This window comes from Patella vulgata, chromosome 2, assembly GCF_932274485.2.
Source record: "Patella vulgata chromosome 2, xgPatVulg1.2, whole genome shotgun sequence".
NCBI lineage: Eukaryota > Metazoa > Mollusca > Gastropoda > Patellidae > Patella > Patella vulgata.
The window spans coordinates 93305412-93331860 of NC_065880.2; the positions used below are offsets into that span (position 1 = coordinate 93305412).

At 34.8% G+C, this 26449-nt stretch overlaps 3 protein-coding genes across 8 annotated transcripts; all 3 read right to left on the reverse strand.

The window, feature by feature from the left end:
* Positions 1 to 1016: 1016 nt before the first annotated feature.
* LOC126812522 (ankyrin repeat and KH domain-containing protein 1) lies at positions 1017 to 8829 on the reverse strand. 4 transcript variants are annotated; one of them, XM_056098651.1, is made up of 3 exons: positions 8218 to 8829; positions 5003 to 5075; positions 1017 to 2791 (listed from the first exon to the last, which is right to left on the reverse strand). In XM_056098651.1, the coding sequence occupies exons 2-3, from the start codon at positions 5016 to 5018 to the stop codon at positions 1650 to 1652; spliced, it is 1158 nt and encodes a 385-aa protein (XP_055954626.1). In that variant the 5' UTR covers positions 5019 to 5075; positions 8218 to 8829; the 3' UTR covers positions 1017 to 1649. The 4 variants fall into 4 exon arrangements, with proteins under 4 accessions (XP_055954626.1, XP_055954627.1, XP_055954628.1 ...); XM_056098652.1 differs by having other exon boundaries at positions 8163 to 8829; XM_056098653.1 differs by lacking the exon at positions 8218 to 8829 and adding an exon at positions 6112 to 6767.
* A 385-nt stretch (positions 8830 to 9214) lies between these two features.
* Positions 9215 to 14437, reverse strand: LOC130010259 (putative ankyrin repeat protein RF_0381). The gene is made up of 3 exons (XM_050538954.2): positions 14214 to 14437; positions 13350 to 13422; positions 9215 to 12451 (listed from the first exon to the last, which is right to left on the reverse strand). The coding sequence occupies exons 2-3, from the start codon at positions 13363 to 13365 to the stop codon at positions 11025 to 11027; spliced, it is 1443 nt and encodes a 480-aa protein (XP_050394911.1). The 5' UTR covers positions 13366 to 13422; positions 14214 to 14437; the 3' UTR covers positions 9215 to 11024.
* Positions 14438 to 16709: 2272 nt separating this feature from the next.
* On the reverse strand, positions 16710 to 25825 carry LOC130010238 (putative ankyrin repeat protein RF_0381). 3 transcript variants are annotated; one of them, XM_050538949.1, is made up of 3 exons: positions 25713 to 25825; positions 23788 to 23860; positions 16710 to 21286 (listed from the first exon to the last, which is right to left on the reverse strand). In XM_050538949.1, exons 2-3 carry the CDS (start codon positions 23801 to 23803, stop codon positions 19281 to 19283), a joined length of 2022 nt encoding a protein of 673 aa, XP_050394906.1. In that variant the 5' UTR covers positions 23804 to 23860; positions 25713 to 25825; the 3' UTR covers positions 16710 to 19280. The 3 variants fall into 3 exon arrangements, with proteins under 3 accessions (XP_050394906.1, XP_050394907.1, XP_055954625.1); XM_050538950.2 differs by having other exon boundaries at positions 25617 to 25729; XM_056098650.1 differs by lacking the exon at positions 25713 to 25825 and having other exon boundaries at positions 23788 to 24625.
* Positions 25826 to 26449: the final 624 nt, after the last annotated feature.

Consider the following 26449-nt stretch of genomic DNA (forward strand, 5'->3'; position numbering starts at 1 on the left):
CCAGGGGATGGTAATCTATACCAACAATGATGAAACAGGATACCAGGGGATGGTAATCTATACCAACAATGGTGATACAGGATACCATGGGATGGTAGGTACGTTATACAGATATACATAGTATTATAGATCAGTTGGTAATAATATGTACAAACAATTAATATAGATAGTTAAATATTACAAACACACGAATAATAATGGATCAATGATGATAAAACGAAATGGAATATAAATTATCCAAAGGACAATTAAACAAATAGAGATACTATTACATGAACATTAGTTGATGATTAATAACACGTCAGTACCAAACAGGTTAATTGAAAGCAGATATAGATATTAATACATGAACATTAGTTGATGATTAATAACACGTCAGTACCAAACAGGTTAATTGAAAGCAGATATAGATTTTAATACATGAACATTAGTTGATGATTAATAACACGTCAGTACCAAACAGGTTAATTGAAAGCAGATATTAATACATGAACATTAGTCGGTGATTAATAACACGTCAGTACCAAACAGGTTAATTGAAAGCAGATATTAATACATGAACATTAGTTGATGATTAATAACACGTCAGTACCAAACAGGTTAATTGAAAGCAGATATTAATACATGAACATTAGTTGATGATTAATAACACGTCAGTACCAAACAGGTTAATTGAAAGCAGATTTTAATACATGAACATTAGTTGATGATTAATAACACGTCAGTACCAAACAGGTTAATTGAAAGCAGATATTATTACATGAACATTAGTTGATGATTAATAGCACATCAGTACCAACAAGTCAATAGTATTAATGTCAGTCTGTAATATGTAAATAATCTTCAAACCTTGATGAAAGCAGCTATCATTGCTGTTAATCGCAGGAAACATAAAATCAATAACAGTAAGTTTTTATGTGTGTTTCAATCTGTAAATTTTTAAGATGTAAGTACTCTTCTGATACGATATATTGACCACATGAACCACGACAATTTCACAACTTTAGAGACTAAATAGTCACCTTTTTGACGGGATTGTACACCGGACTTAAAACTGAATGAAAGAGGCGTGTTTCCTGATCCATCTTTATTGTTTATATCTAGTCCTAGATTAACTAAGTATTGAACGACGTCTAACGTGCCGAGTTCACAAGCAAGGTGTAACATACCTCCATTATTAGCATCCCTATCATTAATATTACCTCCCTTTGACCTTAAAAAGTATATTTTCTCAATGGCTTGTATTTTAGATTCACTACATTGTAAGATACACGTTCTACCATTAAAACCTTTAGTGTTGATATTCAAACCTAGACCTATCAGATGTTTTACAGTATCTAATGTACCAAAAGCACAAGCCAAGTGTAACATACCATTATTTTGGTCATCAGTATCATTAATATTACCCCCATTTAACCTTAATAATTCTATTTTCTCAGAAGGTTCTATTTCAGATTGACTACAATGTAAGATGCACGTTCTACCTTTAAAACCTTTGGTGTTTATATCCAAACCTAGATCTATCAGATGTTTTACAGTATCTAATGTACCAAAAGCACAAGCCAAGTGTAACATACCATTGTTGTTAGTATCAGTATCATTAATATTACCCCCATTTAACCTTAATAATTCTATTTTCTCAGAAGGTTCTATTTCAGATTGACTACACAGTAAGATACACGTACCACCTTTAAAACCTTAGTGTTGATATCCAACCCTAGATCTATCAGATATCTTACAGTATCTAATGTACCATCACAACAAGCCATGTGTAACATACCAAAGTTATAGGCATCCGTATCATAAATATAACCGCCCTTTAACTTTAGTAATTCTATTTTCTCAATGGGTTGTGTTTCTGAAGAACAACTATGTAATATGGGTGTTCTACCACTTTTACATTTGGCCTTTATATCTAAACCAAGGTCTATCATATATCTGACAGTCTCTAGTGTACCAGACATACAAGCCAAGTGAAGCATATCATGGTTATCATCTTCAGTATCACAAATATTACCCCCCTGTGATATTAGCAGTTCTATTTTCTCAATGGCCTGTGTGCGCGATTGACTACATAACAATATACATGTCCTTCCGTATCTCCCTTTAGTATTGATATCCAGGCCTTGATTAATTAGATATCTTACTGTATCTAGTGTACCACTATGACATGCTAAGTGTAATATATTATCATTTTTTACATCTGTATCAAGAATATTGCCACCCATTTTTCGTAACAATTCTATTTTATCAGTTGCTTGTGTTTTAGACTGACTACACGCCATTATACAAGATCTACTTCTAAACCCTTTAGTGTTTATATCTAACCCTATATTTACAAGGTACTGAACTGTTTCTAGCGTCCCTAAATCACAAGCCAATTGAAAAATACCATTGTTTTCATCATCGATATCTTGAATATTACCTCCCTTTGACCGTAAAAAGTCTATTTTTTCAATGGGTTCAATAAGTGATGTACTACAAAGTAAGATGCATGTTCTACCATGTACGTCTTTACTGTTGACATCTGTACCCTGATCTATTAAATGTCTAACATCAGAAACTGTTCCATGTCTACAAGCTTCCAGTAACGCATTCATGTTACAATTCTGGCCATTACCGTCTTTAAATGTTGACATGTGCACCATGGCCTGTCCGGGTGCTAATCGTTGTGGTGGGTGAGGAGTTGAAGAAGCTTGTTCTTGTGACAATATATTTTGAAGTTGGTAGAAATCTGGAGAGTGGGTGCCTGGCCTGTTGATCCGTTCATCTGTTATTCTCTTAGATGAGTCTATAAATTAATATGAAGGAAATAAACAATATACTACCCATGTGTATCTTGATTTTATTAACAGATCAGGCATTATATTTACAATTTTCACGATAATGTCACACAAAAAGTGTCAAAGTATGTAATACCAATATTGTGGACCCTCTATAACCCAACCGAAGCTGCCCTTTGGTAACATTAAGGTAAATTAAAAGTAAAACACTCGTTAAAAGGAGTACGCTATCAACAAATAATAGAAAACGTTTCTAAAAAGATGGGTTTTAAGATTCCGTTTAAAACTGTCAATTAACCCTAACCCAGTGCTTGAGTTCTATAGGAAAATCATTAGAATAACACAGTTCTGCTGTCGGAAAAACAAAGGGGCGTCTACCGAAATGAGAGTTTGCAGTTACTGATTTAACAAGCCAACAGTGAGGCTGATGTCCCCCGCCGAAATAGGAAAATAATTAGAGGACACATATAAATTTATCACAAATTATCTTTTACAAAGTATTGAACAATCAAACAGTATATCTTTACTTATAGTCTAACAATCAAAGTAGGAGAGTTATTGTTTTCCAAAGTCTCGACCAATCAAATTGCGTATCGCTCTGCTTACCCTGAGCAGAAAATGCTCATTATCAAACTTAGTCAAGGTATTACTGTAATGAAACTATACACCAAGTTTCATCAATCTCACTTAATTAGAACTAAAGTTATCGTGTCCCAAAGCATCAACCAATCAAATTGCTTATCTCTGCTTACCCTAAGCGGAAAATGCTCATCTTCGAACTCCATCAAGGCATTGACCTAATCAACACATACACCAAGTTTGAACATTCTAGCTCAATTAGGAAGAGAGTTATCGTGCCCCAAAATATCAACCAATCAAATTGCTTATCTCTGCTTACCCTAAGCGGAAAATGCTCATCTTCGAACTCCATCAAGGCATTGACCTAATAAACACATACACCAAGTTTGAACATTCTAGCTCAATTAAAAGTTATCGTGTCCCAAAGCATCAACCAATCAAATTGCTTATCTCTGCTTACCCTAAGTGGAAAATGCTCATCTTCGAACTCCATCAAGGCATTGACCTAATCAACACATACACCAAGTTTGAACATTCTAGCCCAATTAGGAAGAGAGTTATCGTGTCCCAAAGCATCAACCAATCAAATTGCTTATCTCTGCTTACCCTAAGCGGAAAATGCTCATCTTCGAACTCCATCAAGGCATTGACCTAATAAACACATACACCAAGTTTGAACATTCTAGCTCAATTAGGAAGAGAGTTATTGTGTCCCAAAAAGTGTGACGGACAGACAGACGGACAGACAGACAGACAGACAGACAGACGGACGAACTCATTTTAATAGTCCCCTGCTTTCTTCGAAAGGCGGGGGACAATAAGGTACTTAGTTTCGGAACGAAGAATTCTGGTAGGGTGGTAAGGTTGAATTAATTCTTTAATATATTGAGAGAGAGAGAAATGGGGTTTAACGTCCACTCGACACAAACTAGTTCATTTCGGGACTAATATATGGTTCAATTTTATTTCCATACTTCGCTTGCGCGTAGGGGTCTTTAGCAGTGGGAGGAAACCGGAGGACCCGGAGAAAACCCACGAGGTTGGACAGGCGGCCCTACTCCTTGTCACGTGCAACCGGGGATTCGAAACCACGCCAGTTGACTCAATGACAGACTTTATGATACAGCACGCACGTGCTAACCATTCAGTCATCCAACCCCCCTAATAAATTGAGGATAGTCATCATATGACAAAGCACAAAAGGTCAGCATGAGAATTTTAAAATCGATTCTGGTCTTAATCGGTAGCCAGTTTAGTTCTTTCAATACGAGGGTAATATTTTTGGTGTATAATTTAGTTCTTGTAACAATTCTCTCAGCTTTGTTTTGAATCTTCTGTAGTCTACTAATTTGATATGCTGGTAAGTTGTAGAGTAACGAGTTGCAGTAGTCGAGACGTGAGGTCAAAAAATAGTTAATTAACAGTTTTGTAGAGTCAATGTCGAGGAAATTGCGGTTGGAAGCTTTACAGATTTAGGAGATTTAAGCATTCATGTTCATATTATTCAAAATTACACCAAAATTTTGAACATCATTAACCAGGTTAACAACACAATTAGCGATTGAGATATTCTGGACAAAAGATGATTAGCAGTCACAACTTTTACCTGATTTTGATGAAACTTTTATATTTTAGCTTACCTTTCAAGGAAGCCATATTTCATTTGTTTATTGGTATTTTTAGTATGAACATATCAGGAAGACATACCATTGACTGTAACAAAACAATGTAGATATGAAATAATGTGAGGTTTAATTGATTATTATGAAATAATTATATTCATAACACGACTTTATGGTGCCAAGTAATAAAACAGCCTTTTCTAAGCAACATCCACCCATATTTTACAGCAGGACATTCAGTAATGCTCATCCTCTCATTGTAAGCAAGATACGCCCACATTTTGCAAGAGAACAAGCTAACACATAAGTGATTTTTCTTACGATCAGGGCCCCATGGTCTAAAATGCGTGAATATAGACAGGAGCCGAGGTTGTTGGGTTATAAACATACATTTCAAGTTCCATGAAGTTACGGTTTTATATGAGAAAATATTGACAGGAACCAAAATCCTTGGGTTATTAACATACCTTATAAGTTTACTCAAAATCAAATGATAATAAATGTCATTTCGATTGATTATATGTAAAAGTACAAAGTCCTGATAATGTTAAAGTCAAGATACCTCTAAGGCCAAAGTTAAATGTAACACGTTAAAAGTTATTATTCAATGTCTTATAGGAAAAATGTCAACATTTTACATTTCTCTCATTACATTTTATGCAAATATAGGATATCACGTGACTTATTAACATAAACTGAAACGACGCCGAGATCTTGATCCAGCGGGCGAACCGGAGTAGACGGCAACAACCAATGATCGTAGACCAGATATACTACTCTTTGCCACATAAAATCATGGGTTTGAAATCGATGATAGATGAGTTATAACACACGCCCAATAGTGACACCTGTTAAAGCTGAGGAGATGAGCTCTACTAAAAAACCCTAAACCTGCCTTCTGGGAACGAAACAATGGCGTATAATTATATTGAAATCATGATATCTTTTAGTATAAATGGCCTGGATATTATTACCTGTGACGTACCTCTATCATAAAAGATTAAGTTGACCTAAATAATGATTACAATATCTACACAGTTAATTGTACACCAAACAAATATATTTGTGTGATCTCCTACTAAGATCATTAATTATAATTTGTCTTTGATATATATATGATCTATTACCAAAAGATATTACAAGAAAATCAGCCACAAATTCTCACATAACTAATTATACACCATTCAGGTTGTTCACTATTCAAGCTGAAGTACACTGTCATATCAAAACGCTAACCAACCAAGTCATGCATGAATAAACGACAGATATATTTAAACCTACGTGGATGAAAACATTGCATCGTCACAGATCAATTATTTCTCCATAGACTTGAATGTTATTTCTCTTGTTGCAGTAGTATTTCGATTATCGGGGGGTTGGATGGCTGAATGGTTAGCACGTGCGTCATTGAGTGTACTGGCGTGGTTTCGAATCCCTGGTTGTACGTGACAAGGAGTAGGGTCGCCTGTCCAACCTCGTGGGTTTTCTCCGGGTCCTTCGGTTTCCCCCCACTGCTAAAGACTCCTATGCGCAAGCGAATTATTGAAATATAATTGAACCATGTGTTAGTCCCGAAATAACCTAGTTTGTGTCGAGTGGACGTTACTCTCTCTCTCTCCCTGAAGAACATACAGACTCGAACGACAAGAAACGAGTGTGTAGTTATGTGAGTGACGGAACTTGGGCACCTTTCTGATCTATTCAGTAAGTCGTTTTCTAGAATAATTTGATTAAAGTTCTGTTTAGTATACATGGATATAATATTCGTATCGTTTAGTGTGAATCAAAAGTATTACCAACTAGCCTGATGGTCACTATACCTAAGATATCCCCTTAAACAAGGATTTATGAATCATTTCATTCTACTCGAAACAATGTTAAATTAGCTAGGTCTCTAACTCAGTATCATCCAAAGTCTGCGACATTGAAAACACGAATTATATGTGAATTTAGGAACCATTAACATTGTGATATGAACATATATTTTAAATCTCATCAAAATCGGATAATAATTGTGACCTGCAGAATGTCCACAAACAAAATGTGAATGGACGTCCGTACGACCGGTGGTGATGTTGCGATCTTACCATTGGCACACGCAGTCAAAATAAACATTTTACCGTTGGCACACGAATCGTGTACCATAGGGCTATCTGTAACAAGGGACTCGAAGAAAGAGGCTAGACATATTCCACAAGTCCAACGGTGACGCCATATGCTATAGAGTAGACTGGAAAAACCAGACGCTAGAGATTGTCATTCGATTAAGACTTCTGGCGTATTTTGCCGAACATAACTAGGGTGACCCGTGCACTCTACAGAAAGTTGGTCTCGACACGGCTAAATGTGCACGCTTCAATTGCGTGTCTCGAACTGATTTCTGACTACCCCGCACTCTCTTTGAGTCGATAAATAGCCATGGCACGTGCAATTCTCTACAAATATATCAACTATTACAGCCGTAAAAAATCTATTGTTGACGATTTTGAATAGCAGTAAAATTTAGCTTATTGGTTATTACAGAAGCTTTAGAAATAACGTTTGTTTTATTTTTTAAATTGCTTTATCATTAACTGTACCGTTAAGAGCGGCATCTTTTGGTCTAGTACAAATAATATCTCTGAAACACTCGGGTTAGACAGGAACATCATACTAGCAGTAGTTTCATTTTACTTTTACAAGTTTCTTAAAACAATTTTTGAGTTGTCTAAAGTACTTATTTCTAGATTCAATTTCTTGTTCTAGCTTTCTGTTATGTTTCGTAAAAAAGTAGTCTTGATTATCCCGACCTGTCAATCAGACGTAGAATGGTCGATGGACTGGTTAAGCGAGACTAATGTCAAAACAAGGGCACGTAACCTATCTTTTACTCAAAAGTGTCTGGATGTTATGGACGACAATTGGAACCAGTTTTCGGTCTATTACTTATAGATGATTAATGGTCATAACTTATTAAGTACAACATGATCCTTTATTTAGTGACATAATTGTGTGAAACTGATTTGAGGCTTGGCATATATATAAATATTGTGGCGTAATTGTCGAGATATTTGGAGATATTTATTTATGATGGGTCACTCTAACATAACTGAATGCTAAGGAATATCAAATATTTCAACATACATAATAACACAAACTAACATGACTTAGATAATCACATTACCATTAAATAACTTACCAGTACAACATACAGTCGTCAGATAACATCAGTTACAGAAATCAGATGAACTTACCATTACAACATACGGTCGTCGGATACAGAAATCAGCTGAACAGTTTTGTTTTAATGAACTGTTATCCATTAACAAACTAAAATCATATCTTTATAACCACGTCTAGTGAAAGGCATGTATAAATAACTATATAAATATAAGTTAAAATTTGTACAACAATATCTCGAGCATAAAAGATGTATTATTCGACGACCGCCATTTGGAATCACGTGATATATTGAATACATTCATGTTATAAAAGATTTATTATTGACGACTGGTGTATGACAATAATAACGTAATAAAAACTACTAAATAACACCCTGTATATTGAAGGGTTGTCCAACATGTCAGTCTTATCGACTATTGACGTGTTCTGAATTCTGTGAGGTATTAGCTAATGAAACGGTCTGTTACGGCGAGCTTTAGGCATGTTTTGCACGGAACTGTGGGTAAGCCCCCTAGAAGCACTATTGCTGATTGGTTAATCAGATGTCTGACGTCATAGACTCAACTGCGGCTCGTATGACCTCTGACGTGACCTATCGCAACAACCAGTCAGATCTTCATGTAGTGTAGGTCATCGAAAGTATAAAAAAAACGAAATATAGATCTGTATTTTAATCAGATTGGAATATGTTGAGAGGTGGCCCCTGATAGAAATGTCCTTCATGTACAAATTCAGTTTTAAAAGGCACAGCAAGATCCATTTTTGGCTCCGAAAATGATCATATGATGAAGTTGAATTTTTGACCCTATGCCATATTTTTTTATTCGAGGAACTACCCTGAGGCAGTGTAGGAACTTGGCTCTCTTGACAGCCCATTTCCTTATTATGGGCAGCATAATATTTCCGGCATACATAACATAGAAGAAATAATTCTAAAATTAACAAGAATTTTTTAATGCTGCCAAAGTTAAAAAAAAAATCAGAGAGCTGGCCTTTAGTAAAGGTATTACAGCTATATCAGACTCAATGCAGCTTGTTTGAGGATTTCTGAAGCTCATCGCTTAACTTAATCAACTGGAGTATCACCGCACAACTGTTTCCTGCTAATTTGATTGTGGTCGAGCACACACACAGGGTTTCCACCGATATTTCAAAGACACAATTTCTTCCCTCTGTTTTTTCAATAGTATTTTATTTTACTTAGCCGTTCCAATAGGTATAAGTTGACACAACGCGGTCTTTGTATGACTTCTCCTTAGATGTGGCAGCATGCATCCGTTTGGTATATTCCATTTAATGCAGCTTCGTCAAGAAATCAGCTCCCATTCGGTTCTCACATCACTTATTGCTATGTGATGTGCTAAAAGGTGGGCATTAATGTCCTTAGTACATTTTTTCAATCGTATGAAGTGATTCTCTTGGTCATATCTGGGATATATACCACATTTAATGGCCAAACATGAGGAAAACAGCAATTTTGCGCGTTTTCGGGGACGGCCATCTTGGATTGGATATCAAGCCTCATCAAAGAGACTAGTTTTGCTCGAGGGGGTTTCAAGCTGCTACCAGTGAGCACGGGCAAATGATTTGGTGAAGGAACGGAGATAGCTGGCTTACCCTGAATGAAAGTAGTAGGCCATTTCATAGAGAATGAGAGATTTACAATAGGGAAAATTCACTCGCTTTGATTGAAGAGAGGTGACAGATTTTATTTCTTATATCGATAGGGGGAGTCGAGCTGTGCATAAAACCATTTCGATATTTTCAACTACCCTCGCATCATAGAAAATAGAGCTAATCTTCGCTGGTGTATATTTTCTGTTTTATTCACCGTATCTTACAATTTTGCTGATCATTGCTCCCAGCGAATAGATGCGACTTCATGGTCTTTACACTGGGGCACAGGAAGACCCCCACTTACATCACCAGTCACCACCATTTTCATCCAAACCCTAGACTCGCCACAATAGCTGGCTGAAAATTGACCATAAATGACCCGAAAAATTGGCCAAAAATCATTCAGAGGCTGTTTCTCAATAACGGTGAAATTTTGACATCGGCCCTTCTGGCTGTGAAGTAGTCAGTCCATAAAATCCTCCGGAGATGAACTCGATCTGCCGACCCCCAATCCTCCCGATTCTGCAAGATTTTGCATGGTTTTCTCATGGAATGACTCTTAATAGCCTGATATAGATATGATTATAGATCAGTTGGTAATATGTACAAGCAATGGAATAATACAAACACATGATTAATAATTGTCCAATGGTGATATAATGGATAATATGGGATCGTAGGTAAATTATATAACAGTAACGATTACAATAAAAAAACAAATATAGTTCATTATAGATCATATAGACAGTATTATAGATCAGTTGGTAATAATATATACAAACAATGGATATAGATAGTTAAATATTACAAACACACGAATAATAATGGATCAATGGTGATAAAATGGAATGGAATATAAACAAATAGAGATATTATTACATGAACATTAGTCGGTGATTAATGACACGTCAGTACCTAACAGGTTAATTGAAAGCAGATATTATTACATGAACATTAGTCGGTGATTAATAACACGTCAGTACCAAACAAGTTAATTGAAAGCAGATATTAATACATGAACATTAGTTGATGATTAATAACACGTCAGTACCAAACAGGTTAATTGAAAGCAGATATTATTACATGAACATTAGTTGATGATTAATAACACATCAGTACCAACAAGTCAATAGTATTAATGTCAGTCTGTAATATGTAAATACTCTTCAACCCTTGATGAAATCAGCTATTAATGATATTATTCGCTGGAAACATGAAATCAATAATGGTAAGTTTTTATGTTGTTTCAATCTGTAAATTGTTACGATGTAAGTATTCTTCTGATACGATATATTGATGACATGAACCTCGACAATTTGGCACCTTTAGAGATTAAATAGTCAACTTTTTGACGAGATTGTATATCAGACCAAAACCCTAATGAAACAGGCGTGTTTCCTGATCCATCTTTACTGTTTATATCCAGTCCTAGATTAACTAGGTATTGAACGATGTCTAACGTGCCGAGTTCACAAGTAAGGTGTAACAAACCTCGATTATTAGCATCCCTATCATTAATATTACCCCCCTTTGACCTTAAAAAGTCTATTTTCTCAATGGCTTGTATTTTAGATTCAATACATTGTAAGATACACGTACTACCATAAAAACCTTTAGCGTTTATATCCAACCCTAGATCTATCAGATATTTTACAGTATCTGATGTACCAAATCTACACGCCAAGTGTAAAATACTATTGTTGTCGTCATCCCTATCATTAATATTAGCCCCCTTTGACCTTAAAAATTCTATTTTCTCAATGGCTTGTATTTCAGATCCACTACACAGTAAGATACAAGTTCTACCATACTCGCCTCTGTTGTTGATGCACAACCCTAAATCTATCAGATAACTTATCGTATCTAATGTACCAAAAGCACATGCCATGTGTAACATACCATCATTGTAATTATCTGTATCATTAAGATTACCCCCCTTTGATATCAATAGTTCTATTTTCTCAATGGCCTGTGTTTGAGATGCGCTACATAACAATATACATGTCCTTCCACATACCCCTTTAGTATTGATGTGAAGGCCTTGATCAATTAGATATCTTACAGTATCAAGTGTACCCCATGTACAAGCTAAGTGTAACATACCATCATTTTGTACATCTGTATCATGAATATTGCCACCCATTTTCCTTAAGAATTCTATTTTATCAATTGCTTGTGTTTTAGACTGACTACACGCCATTATACAAGATCTACTTCTAAACCCTTTAGTGTTGATATCTAACCCTATATTTACAAGATACTGAACTGTTTCTAGCGTCCCTAAATGACAAGCCAAATATAATATACCATTGTTTTCATCATCGATATCTTGAATATTACCTCCCTTTGACCGTATAAAGTCTATTTTTGCAATGGGTTCAGTGAGTGATGTACTACAAAGTAAGATACATGTTCTACCATGTACGTCTTTACTGTTGGCATCTGTACCCTGATCTATTAAATGTCTAACATCAGCAACTGGACCATGTCTACAAGCTTCCAGTAACGTATTCATGTTACCAGTCTGGTTATTATCGTCTTTAAATGTTGACATGTGCACCATGGCCTGTCCAGGTGCTAATCGTTGTGGTGAGTGAGGAGTTGAAGAAGCTTGTAACAATATATTTTGAAGTTGGTAGAAATCAGGAGAGTAGGTGTCTGGTCTGTTTATTGTTCTCTTAGATGAGTCTATAAATTAATATGAAAGAATTAAATGATATACTACCCATGTTCATCTTGATTTTATTAACACACAAAAAGTGTAAAAGTATGTAATACCAAAGTTGTGGACCCTTTATAACCCAACCGAAGCTGCCCTTTGGTAACATTAAGGTAAATTAAAAGTAAAACACTTGTTAAAAGGAGTACGCTATCAACAAATAATAGAAAACGTTTCTAAAAAGATGGGTTTTAAGATTCCGTTTAAAACTGTCAATTAACCCTAACCCAGTGCTGAAGTTCTATAGGAAAATCATTAGAATAACACAGTTCTGCTGTCGGAAAAACAAAGGGGCGTCTACCGAAATGAGAGTTTGCAGTTACTGATTTAATAAGGTACTTAGTTTCGGAACGAAGAATTCTGGTAGGGTGGTAAGGTTGAATTAATTCTTTAATATATTGAGGATAGTCATCACACGACAAAGCACAAAAGGTCAGCATGAGAATTTTAAAATCGATTCTGGTCTTAATCGGTAGCCAGTTTAGTTCTTTCAAAACGAGGGTAATATGTTTGGTGTATAATTTAGTTCTTGTAACAATTCTTGCAGCTTTGTTTTGAACATTCTGTAGTATACTAATTGGATATGCTGGTAAGTTGTAGAGTAACGGGTTGCAGTAATCGAGACGTGAGGTCAAAAAATAGTTAATTAACAGTTTGGTAGAGTCAATGTTGAGGAAATTGCGGATCCGTCAAATTTTGTGAAGTTGGAAGCTTTACAGATTTAGGAGATGTTAGCATTCATGTTCATATTATTCAAAATTACACCAAGAATTTGAACACCATTAACCAGGTTAACAACACAATTACCGATTGAAATTTACAGGTCACAAGATGATTAGAAGTCACAACTTTTATATTTTAGCTTACCTTTCAAGGAAGCCATATTTCATTTGTTTGATGGTATTTTTAGTATGAACCTATCAGGAAGACATACCATTGACTGTAACAAAAAAATGTAGTAATGAAATAATGAGAGGTTTAATTGATTATTATGAAATAATCTCAACAGTAAATTATATTCATAACACGACGTTATGGTGCTAAGTAATAAAACATCTTTTGCTAAGCAACATCCACCCATATTCATCAACAGGACAATCAATAAGGCTCAAATAATAATCAAATAATAATTGTAACCTCCTAAAGGTCAACAAGTTACAACCGTGATTTTTCTTACAATCAAGGACCATAACCCAAGACGTTACGGTCCCATATACGGAATTATCGATAGGAACCATTATCGTTGTCATATGAACATATATTTTAAGTTTAATCAAAATCGGATAATAATTGTGACCTGTAGAATGTCCACAAACAACATGTGAATGGACGTCCAAACGACCGGTGGTAATGTTGCAATCTTACCAGAAAAAGATGAGTTTCTGATATCCAATATTTAAGACAATATTAACATTTTACTATTGGCACACGAATCGTTTACCATAATGCGTTTCAGCACTATCTGTAACAAGGGACTCGAAAAAGAAGCTAGACATATTCCATAAGTCACGTAAAACGGTAACGCCATATGCGCACTAAATACTATAGATGTAGACTGGAATAACTAGGCGCTAGGGATTGCCATTCGATTAAGAATTCTGGCGTATTTTGCAGAACATAACTCTGAATGCCCTACTTGAAGGTAATATACAAGGCATATGAAATATTTCCACATACATAATAACACAAACAAACATAGCTTAGATAATCACATTACCTAAAATAACTTACCAGTACAACATACAGTCGTCAGATAACACCAGTTAAGAAATCAGATGATTTACCATTACAACATACAGTCGTCAGATAAGATCAGTTACAGAAATCAGATGATTTACCATTACAACATACAGTCGTCATATAACATTAGTTACAGAAATCAGATGACCTGCAATACTTTAACAAACTAAAATCATATCTTTATAATCATGTCTAGTGAAATGCAGGTATAAATAACTATATAAATCTAGGTTAAAATTTGTACAACAATATCTCGAGCATAAAGGATGTATTATACATTTGGAATCACGTGATATATTGAATACATCCATGTTATAAAAGATTTATTATTGACGACTGGTGTACGACAATAATAACGTAATAAAAACTACTAAACAACACCCTGTACATTGAAGGGTTGTCCAACATCTCAGTCTTATCGACTATAATATGTTTAGGTTGTTAGAATCCCCGTTAACAGATGAAACTTTAAATTCGTGCATATCGGACCAGAACTTCGTGGATTATGGCCCCTGGTTTTACATTATCTGTTTAGCTCGTTCTCTGTCTATCTCTTGCATGGCAGTCACTCGTTACTTTAGTGAATCATTATTTAGTTTATATCATGTAAAACACCATATGTTTGGAGAATTATTGCCCAGTTGGCGCTGATGTGCTATTAAACCACATTTCAGTCATTCTTATTGTTCATATAGGTCACACATGCATGTGTGAATTTAGGTACGGTTAATATCTCCTCATATTGTTGGATGATGATATATACTTGAATGTATGGTTATAATATCTTATTAATACTCACTACTTACTAATATATTTAAAGGGACATTGTCACTCTTGCTGTAACTGAATAATATGTCAAAATCTTCATTCTGCTCAACAAATTGTACTATAATGCAATATACATGATCTTATCACACTATTTTAAAAACAAAATTGAAAAATTCACTGTCCGAGAGACTGGTAAAACATTATACAAAGCGGAAAAGGGGGAAAACCATTGTAGCGCACGAGTAAAGTGTCGAATAATCTTCTCTCTGTGATGTTTATAGATGTTGCCATTTGTTTTGTGGAAGGATATTATAGGAAGATAATCCAATTTAACATTTGAGTTTAAAACAGAAACTGAATAATGAAGACTAATATGTTTGTAAATTATTATTTTATTGTTATTTAATTGTTTTATCAATTTATCAAAGCAGCTATGTCTCAACAACATATTTATTGACTAAATCTCATAAATATCTAGCATCCTTCAAGAAATACATCTTCAGATTTGTGAAAATCATCAGTGTTTATCTATAGTCTCGATCATTCAGACCAATATTCTACAATTATTAGTCTGCGTGGGTTGGGGGGTGGTGGGTTGGATGGCTGAATGGTTAGCGTGCGCGCGCTGTATCATAAAGTCTGTCATTGAGTCGACTGGCGTGGTTTCGAATCCCCGGTTGTACGTGACAAGGAGTAGGGTCGCCTGTCCAACCTCGTGGGTTTTCTCCGGGTCCTCCGCGCAAGCGAGTTGTTGAAATAAAATGAAACCATATGTTAGTCCCGAAATGACCTAGTTTGTGTCGCACAAAACAGCTATGTCTCAACAACAGATTAGTAACTAAATCTCATAAATATCTAGTATCCTTCAAGAAATACATCTTCAGATTTCTGAAAATCATCAGTGTTCATCTATAGTGTCGATCATTCAGACCAATATTCTACAATTCTTGTCAACATTTTCTCATACTTGAACGCACAACCTGCTATATTGTAAATATGTTGCTTGGACCAATGAAATCATCAAGGGCAAATAATTTGAATACTCCCTAGTTAGTGGAGTAGAGCGACATGATTCGACTAGGGATTGCGAGGGAGGATGCCCATGACCCCATTTCACTTCAAGTGTTCGGAAAAGGCTGATAACTCGGAAACGGGGCGCTGAAAATAGATAGTGCATTTGAAAATTGAACCAAATCCATTATAAACTGTTGTCTCTGCTATGCGAAGAAAGTTTAAGGGAACACAAGAGGGTTGGTGGGCGTCGTGAAAGAGATGGCGCTCAACGGTGAAAAATCGACAGGGATCGACCTCTCAAAAACCAATCATTCAACCCAATTTCGTTTGAAACTGCTGTCGCTATAACGATAACGAATCAACAAGCCCCACATTTATACTCCCACATTTTCGTCCGTTTACTTTTGTTTGTGGATCCTCTACAGGTAACAATATTTATCCGATTAAATCAAAACTTAGAATATAGATATATAAATCTCTTAACGATCTCGGTCCCTGTCAATATTTGCACATATTGGACTGTAGTGTCTTGGATTGTTGTCCCGGTTTGTACACAAACCCAAGATTTGAGCTTGTGGAGCCTCTAGAGGTCACAATTTTTATCGATTTTGATGAAAATTAAAATGTATGTTTATACCCAAACGTCCAGCCTAGAACGAAATACATGTTATACGTCCAATCCCGAAACAATAAAACACCAGTAAATATAATTACATTAGTTTTATTACAGTAAATAAACAAATATACATATGATTATAGATCATTTGGTAATCTATACAAGCAATTGAATATAATATCATTAGTTTTATTACAGTAAATAAACAAATACATGTTATACGTCCAGTCCCGAAACAACAAAAAACACCAATAAATATAAGAACATTATAGATGTTATTATAGATCAGTTGGTAATCTATAGAAACAATGGAATAATACAAACACGTGAATATTATAATGGACAAAACATCCAAGGTAAATTATACAACAATTAAGAAAATAACATTAGTTTTATTACAATAAATAAACAGATATAGATATTATTATAGATCTATAGAAATAATGGAATAATACAAACACATGAATATTATAAAGGACCAATGGTGATTGTATGTAAATTACCCAGAGGATGAATAAACAAATAGAGATAATATTACATGAACATTAGTTGATGTTTTATAGCACGTCAGTACCAAACAGGCTAATTGAAAACAGATATAGATAATATTATTAACTGTGTCAACTCTCCAAACGGGAGGTGGCAACAGGTGTTCTAGAAAGAGTAAGCTGAATATCTAACTTTAAAACAATAATCTTCAATTGATCAAACATCCAATTAAAGCTGAATTAGAATGGTATATTGTATACATAATTTTCAGATATTTATGTTAGGAATTCCCTTTATTTATCCCCACACAATTTATATAACTTTTGATTGTAAATCCTCAATTCAAACTCTATAATCATACTCGATATGTTTATATTAAAATATGCATGGTTAACAATTTGAAAATCATCTGGCATTTGGAGAAATTTGAAACAAAACTTGGGTTTGAAAATCGTGTTTACATTATAGAAATAGAGCCTACATACAAGATATGCCTTTTAAATCTAAAACCAACAATGGTACGTTGTTATTTTTGTGCCAGTCCGTAATTTGAAAATATGTAAGTACTATTCAAACCTTGATGAAAGCAGCTATTGGTGCTATTATTCGCTGGGAACATAAAATGAAATGAAATGTGGTTTTATGGCACGTCAGCTCCAACCGGGCTATATTGCGCCAAACATATGGTGAAATTATTCGAGACGAAATAAATGAAATCACAGAAATATATTTATATCCAAAAATAAAAACAAGTATCACAGATAATATATAAAATTAAAAATAAATATCAAATACTTTATGAATATAAACAATTAAAATGAAAGAAGACGGGTTACATATATACAATTAAAACTTAAAATAAAATTTTGTCTCTTTTAAAAAATTAAGGATCTTACAATATAGCTCCGGTTGAGCAAATAAATGTTGTAATGTCTGACAACGGTAATATTTTGATCTAATATTTCCAAGATACTTGCACTCAATCAAAATGTGCTTCACCGTCAAAGAAACATGACAGTGTTCACATTCTGGTTGAGGCTCTCGCTTCAAGATGAAAATGTGAGTTAAAAAAAGTATGACCAATGCGAGAGCGACACAAAACAACTTCATCCCTCCTGTTAGTTCTATAGGAGTTGGGCCAATCTTCTACGAGAGGCTTAATGTGATGAAGTTTGTTAGTGCCTGCAAGATCCCACGACCGTTGCCAACGGCCATAAATTAAATGATTAATTGAAGGTCTAAAATCCTTATATGGAATTAAAAAGGGTGATTGGGGAAGACCTAAAGCAGTTTTGGCAACGGCCATAAATTAAATGATTAATTGAAGGTCTAAAATCCTTATATGGAATTAAAAAGGGTGATTGGGGAAGACCTAAAGCAGTTTTGGCAGCAAAATCTGCTTGATCATTTCCCCTTATATCTACGTGACTGGGAAGCCAGCACAAGACAACGTCCTTACTGTTGAACTCGTAAGATAGTAGCAGACGATATGATTATATACTTGTCATGTAAATCAATTTCTAATTAATAATTTATATAACATCTGAGGCAACAGAAAGACCTGCACCAGGCAGAGTTAGCTCTTATATGATGTATCTTTAGTTGTATTACAGTATAAAATAAAAAAATATGATCGACAAAATTGTTCTTTGGAATTAACAAAAGCCGACTGCCGTAAAATGGGGGAAATGCTTAAATCGCTTATTCTGTTGGTGCATTTCAGCATATTTCACTGTAAAGTATGGTGTAATAATATTATGGCATTGACTAATAATTGTTTATAGATTCATTTGTGACTAATGATTAACGTTTTTTTATATGAATAAAAAAACAGAACAACAAAATCCTGACGCTGAACTGTAGTTATAATTTTAGTCACGGAAGTGAAGGCAACGTGAAGATCGAATAGTAAGTACTACAATAAATGGCATTATCTCATTCATACAGAAACTGTATATTTTACTGTAAAGTATGAATGTATTTTACCTCATTCATACAGACACTGTATGTAATAAATCCATACTCAGGTGTTTATAGCTTTGGTTTGATATCATTTGATCCGTTAAAATAATGAAAGATTGGCGAATATTAAAATTGTATTTTTTTTTATCTGTAATGTTTAACTCATGCCTAATTCAGGCTTATTTAACTATAAAGTATGGATTAAGCTGTTAAAAGAGTGTAAGAAAATCGACTTTTAACCACTCGAGCCATGAAAGTTCGGCATCTAAGGACATTAAAAAAATTAGTTTTTGACGAGATTGTACACCAGACATAAAACTGAATGAAACAGGCGTGTTTCCTGATCCATCTTTACTGTTTATATCTAGTCCTAGATTAACTAGGTATTGAACGATGTCTAACGTGCCGTTTACACAAGCAAGGTGTAATATACCTGTGCTACTATCATCCCGGTCATGAATATTACCCCCCTTTGACCTTAAAAAGTCTATTTTTTCAATGGCTTGTGTTTCCGATTCACAGCAATACAAGATGCACGTACTGCCGAACCTCCCTTTAGTATTGATATCCAACCCAAGATCTATCAGATATTTAACAGTACCTAATGTACCAACGCCACAAGCAAGGTGTAATATACCATGGTTATCATCATCAGTGTCATTGATATTACCCCCATTTAACCTTAATAACTCTATTTTCTCGCTAGCTTGGGTTGTAGATTGGGAACAGGTCAAGATACAAGTTCTACCATACTCGCCTCTGTTGTTGATGCGCAACCCTAGATCCATCAGATGTTTTACAGTATCTAATGTACCCGAAATACAAGCAAGGTGTAACATACCATTGTTATCAGTATCTCGATCATTAATATTACCTCCCTTTGACCTTAATAATTCTATTTTCTCAATAGGTTGGGTTTTAGAAGTACTACACTGTAAGATACATGTTCTACCTTTTAAAGCTTTAGTGTTTATATCCAACCCTAGATCTATCAGATGTCTTACTGTATCTAATGTACCATCAGCACAAGCCACGTGTAATATACCACCATAGTGAAATTTAGTGTTATATATATTAGCCCATTTTAACATAAATAAATTTAATTTCTCGGTGGCTTGTATTTCAGTAATATCCAAACCTAGATCTATCAGATATCTTACAGTATCTAATGTACCACTAGCACAAGCTATGAGTAATATACCATATTTTTTACCATCAATTTCATAAATATTACCACCCTTAAAACTTACTATTTTTATTTTCTCAATGGGTTGTATTACTGACGTACAGCAATGTAATATGGGTGTTCTAAAGTTCTTACATTTGGCGTTTACATCTAAACCAAGGTCTATCATATATCTGACAGTCTCTAGTGTACCCAACATACAAGCCAAGTGAAGCATATCATGGTTATCATCATCAGTATCATATATATTACCCCCCTTTGATATCAATAGTTCTATTTTCTCAATGGCTTGTGTTTCAGATTGACTACATAACAATATACATGTCCTTCCGTATCTCCCTTTAGTATTGATATCCAGGCCTTGATTAATTAGATATCTTACTGTATCTAGTGAACCACTATGACATGCTAAGTGTAACAAATTATCATTTTTTACATCTGTATCAAGAATATTGCCACCCATCTGTCTTAACAATTCTATTTTATCAGTAGCTTGTATTTTAGACTGACTACACGCCATTATACAAGATCTACTTTTATAACCTTTAGTGTTGATATCTAACCCTATATTTACAAGATACTGAACTGTTTCTAGCGTCCCTAAATCACCAGCCAAATGTAATATACCATTGTTTTCATCATCGATATCTTGAATATTACCTCCCTTTGACCGTAAAAAGTCTATTTTTTCAATGGGTTCAATGGGTGATGTACTACAAAGTAAGATACATGTTCTACCATGTACGTCCTTACTGTTGACATCTGTACCCTGATCTATTAAATGTCTAACTTTGGCAACTGAACCATGTCTACAAGCTTCTAGTATCACATTCTTGTTACCAATCTGGTCATGGTAGTCTTTAAATGTTGACATGTGCACCATGGTCTTTCCGGGTGCTAATCGTTGTGGTATTTTAGTTGAAGAAGCTCCGTCGTCTTCTAGTAGCACTATATTTTGAAGTTGGTAGAAATCTGGAGAGTGGGTGTCTGGCCTGTTGATCCGTTCAACTTTTGTTCTCTTAGGGGAATCTATAAAGTAATATGAAAGAAATAAATGATATACTTCTCTCTTGGTTTTCTTGATGAGACTATCAAGCGGTTGTCATGAAAGATGCACCCACATTTTACAAGAAATGGAAAGAGAAAAAGGTTAAATAAAGTGATTTTTTGAACAATCAGGGGCCATAATCCCGGAGGTGTCGGTCCGATATGCATGAATATCTACAGGAACCTAGATCTTCGGGTTATAAACATATATTTAAAGGTGCGGCCATTGTTTCGGGCAGTTTCGATCCGATTTATACGAAATTCAAACACAACCACCATTATGGTGTAACGATGATATATTTAAATGGCTTTTAGAATCGGATAAAATGTGTGACATCCAGAGGGTTCGCAAGGAAAAAATGCGATTGTTCGCAAAATCAGGAGCCATAATCCAGAAAGTTACGGTCTAATTCGCGCAAATATCGCCAGGAGTCTAGATCGTTGGGACATAAAGACATATTTTAAGTTTCATCAAATTCTGATATAAATTGTGACTTCTAGACGGTATTACACACTTTTACGCTATTTGCATGCATGAAGCGGTCATTTTGTAGGGTAGTTTCGGTCCGATTATCACGAAATTCGAACTGAATCGTTTTTAGAGTGTACTCTAAATGTTTTGTAAAATCTGATGTGACCTCTAGATGGTACACAAGGCGATATTTCGTACACCAGGGGTCATAATCCAGGAAGTTACGGTCCGATATGCGCACATAGCGAAAGGAACCAAGACCTTTGGAATATAAACATACGTTTCATTAAAATCGACAGGCACCCACATCTTTGGGTTATAAACATGCATTTCATGTTTAATCAAATTCAGATGAAAATTGTGTGACCTCTAGAGTGTTCAAAAACTAAAAACGTCAGTGGCCATAATCCATGAAGTTATACCAATATCGAAAGGATCCGAGATCTTTGGGAGATAAACCTATATTATGTCAAGTTTTGTGAAAATCAGATGAAAATTGTGACCTGTAGGGTGCCCACAAACAAATTGTGAACGGACGGACAGGAGCGACGCCATCATACGTCAAAATCGGAAGAAAAATGTGAACGGACAGGGGCTACGACATAATTGTTACAAAATACTGTTGGGTATTTTGATAATGGTTTATTTTACATATTCAGGTAAGCACTTGCACTATTGAGTTATTTAACTTACTTTAATGAGACGTTAATTGGGTCCACCTGTTGTAACACGTATTGTGTAATATTAATCCTCAATAACCATTTTCTCTTTTATTGAGATTAAAGTTAGGGAATCTTGAGTTGACAAGTTTAGCTCTATTGTAATTACAAAGGCCAATTAATTCGGTTGTAACAACACACATTACATAATGTCTTCATTAGGTTATATTATTCAAGTCTTGTTGTTTACGCAATAGATGGCCTGTTAATCAATCCGATATGACATCGTTGTCCAATCGGCTCAATTGTATGGCAAGAGTTAGTCAATCAAGATTGCCTTGTAAGATCACGTGACATGATGTTACCACACATTATTTAAACGACCGCGCTAAGGTTAGAGTATGGTGGCTGATTGGTATCATGTCGTAATGTCGTGATGTCGCCTTTCATAACGCGACAACCCGACATCACGACATTTCTACCCGACATTACGACAACCCGACACCATGACATTTTTACCCGACATTACGACATTAGTGATGTGATGTCGGGTAAAAATGTCGTGGTGTCGGGTTGTCGCGTTATGAAAGGCGACATCACGACATTACGACATGATACCAATCAGCCACCATATTAGAGGGAGGCTCAAAGTTAAAGTTCGAGACAGGGAGTCAGAAACTAGAGGTCAAGTTAGGGGTCTCCCCCTAGCGTGGGTTTCCACATCCCACGAGATTCCACGAGATGTAGTTTACATACCAGAGATGTTACAATGTTCTATATATATGTTTGATTCCTGTATTACCTGTATATATGTTCCAGTATTAAAACCTTATTATTAATTACAAGAGTTATGTATTCCGTTACATAATACGTCAAAATGGGATCAAAATTGGGACTTACAGGGACGAAGGCATAATACGTTCACATGAAAATGTGGGACATATAAAAATTAATTTAAAATTGAAGTATATGGTGTATTATCAACACGGATCTTCTAGGGTTAATATTTTTTGATATTAAAGATGCATTATGTAAGATTTAATAATTATAATAGTTCAAAAATAGATAATGTGAAATTAATATATTTCAGTCAAAATACTTTAATCTCAGTGACGTTATGAGTGTTCGAAGATTGACAATTACTATTGCTGCAATAAACACAGACACAATTATCCAATTTATCATTAAATTATTAAATGTATTAATAACACTGTATACAACAGTTGAAGCCAGACATGTAATATGCAGATTTAGCTCTTGCATAATGTATCTGCAACAATTATATATGGATCTTGAATTGATTTACAGAAAATAATGTTACAAAATATTCGCTATGTTTAATTTTAGGTTACCTTTCAAGGAAGCCATATTTCATTTGTTTGTTGGTATTTTTGGTATGAAGCTATCAGGAAGACACACCATTGACTGTAACAAAACAACGTAGATATGAAATAATGAGAGGTTTAATTGATTATTATGAAATAATCTCATCAGTAAATTATATTCATAACACGAGTTTATGGTGCAAAGTAATAAAGCATCTTTTGCTAAGCAACATCTACCCATATTTTGAAACAGAGAACAGGACAATCAATAAGGCTCATCTTCTCATTGTTCAACCTTTTCACGTGATTTTTCTTGCAATCAAGGGCATATAACCCAAGACATCACGGTCCCATATTCGACAGTATCGACAGGAACCATTATCGTTGTGATATGAACATATATATTAAGTTTCATCAAAATAGGATAATGATTTTGAGCTGTAGAATGTCCACGTGGTGATGTTGCGATGTTACCGGGAAAAGATGGGCTTCTGATATCCAATATTTAAGACAAAATAAACATTTTACCATTGGCACACGAATCGTGTACCATAATGCGTTTCAGCGGCTATTTGTAACAAGGGACTCGAAGAAAGAGGCTAGACATATTCCATAAGCCACGTTAAACGGTGACGCCATATGCGCACTAAATACTTTAGATGTAGACTGGAATAACTAGACGCTAGAGATTGCAGTTCGATTAAGACTTCTGGTGTATTTTGCCGAGCATAACAATGAATGCTCTACTTAAAGGTAATATACAAGGCATATGAAATATTTTCACATACATAATAACACAAACTAACATGGCTTAGATTATCATATTTTTGACGGGCGGATGCGGTCACAATGGGCCATTTATATGACTTACTAATTCCATTTATATGACTTACTAATTCCATTTATATGACTTACTAATTCCATTTATAAAGCTTTATAATTAATTACTTACTTAGGCACGTGCGAACGCTGAAACCCCTCGAAGCGTGTGACTGAATTGAATATTATTTTCATAGCTTGATAAATGATTTATAAAGTCTTGTAAATATTATGGTAGCTATATAAATCTATTTTCTAAGTCTTATAAATGAATTATCTAACGAACTAAATATTCGGGAAAGTTCGTACATCTGCCCGGAAATTCCCGAGGATGCTTCGGCCAGCCAATCACAGGTCGTCTTACTGAATGGCAAGCCCCTCCCACTCCCGTCCGCGGTTTTCGAGTTGTGTGCGTCGGTGTCATAATATGACTATGACAGGAACCAAAATCCTTGGGTTATTAACATACCTTATAAGTTGACTCAAAATCCAATGATAATAAATGTCATTTCGATTGATTATATGTAAAAGTACAAAGTCCTGATAATGTTAAAGTCAAGATACCTCTAAGGCCAAAGTTAAATGTAACACGTTAAAAGTTATTATTCAAATGTCTTATAGGAAAAATTCAACATTTTACATTTCTCTCATTACATTTTATGCAAATATAGGATATCACGTGACTTATTAACATAAACTGAAACGACGCCGAGATCTTGATCCAGCGAGCGAACCGGAGAAGACGGCAACAACCAATGATCGTAGACCAGATATACTACTCTTTGCCACATAAAATCATGGGTTTGAAATCGATGATAAATGAGTTATAACACACGCCCAATAGTGACATCAGTTAAAGCTGAGGAGTTGAGCTCTACTCAAAAAACCCTAAACCTGCCTTCTGGGAACGAAACAATGGCGTATAATTATATTGAAATCATGATATCCTTTTGTATAAATGGCCTGGATATTATTACCTGTGACGTACCTCTATTATAAAAGATTAAGTTGACCTAAATAATGATTACAATACCTACACAGTTAATTTTACACCAAACAAATACATTTGTGTGATCTCCTACTAAGATCATTAATTATAATTTGTCTTTGATATATATAATATGATCTATTACCAAAAGATATTACAAGAAAAACAGCCACAAATTCTCCCATAACTAATTATACACCATTCACGTTGTTTATTATTCAAGCTGAAGTACACTGTCATATCAAAACGCTAACCAACCAAGTCATGCAACAGCCTGCACTAATAAATCTTTATAACACGGACGTATTCAATATATCACGTGATACCAAACGGCCATTCTTGTATTATACAATTTAACCTAGATTTATATTGTTATTTATCCCAAGTTTTCACAACAGACCTGTGTAACTGATGTTATCTGACGAATGTATGTTGTAATGGTAAGTTCATCTGATTTCTGACGACCGTATGTTGTAATGGTAAGTTATTTAATGGTAATGTGATAATCTAAGCTATGTTTGTTTGTGTGTTATTATGGATGTTGAAATACCTTGTAAGTAGTGCATTTGCTAAGCGTGCTTAAAAGTAAAATATTGTTTCCAGGTGGAGAACCACAAGTCCCATTTTAAACGGATATCACTATACTAGATATTAATGCTGGGGATTTCTGTATCTGTCGCACATATCTAACATATTTCAATAATAGCGTAACGAAAACGACTAAATAACACCTTGCACATTTAAGGGACAATAACACTCTTGCTGGCTTGACAGCTCCAGAAAATAAAAAATAACCTTATTATAAGTACTAGATGTGTTAGTGTCCTACCTGTTGTGTAAATTATCCATTAAATCCTTTTTACTTGTCCAAAGGGTTCAAAA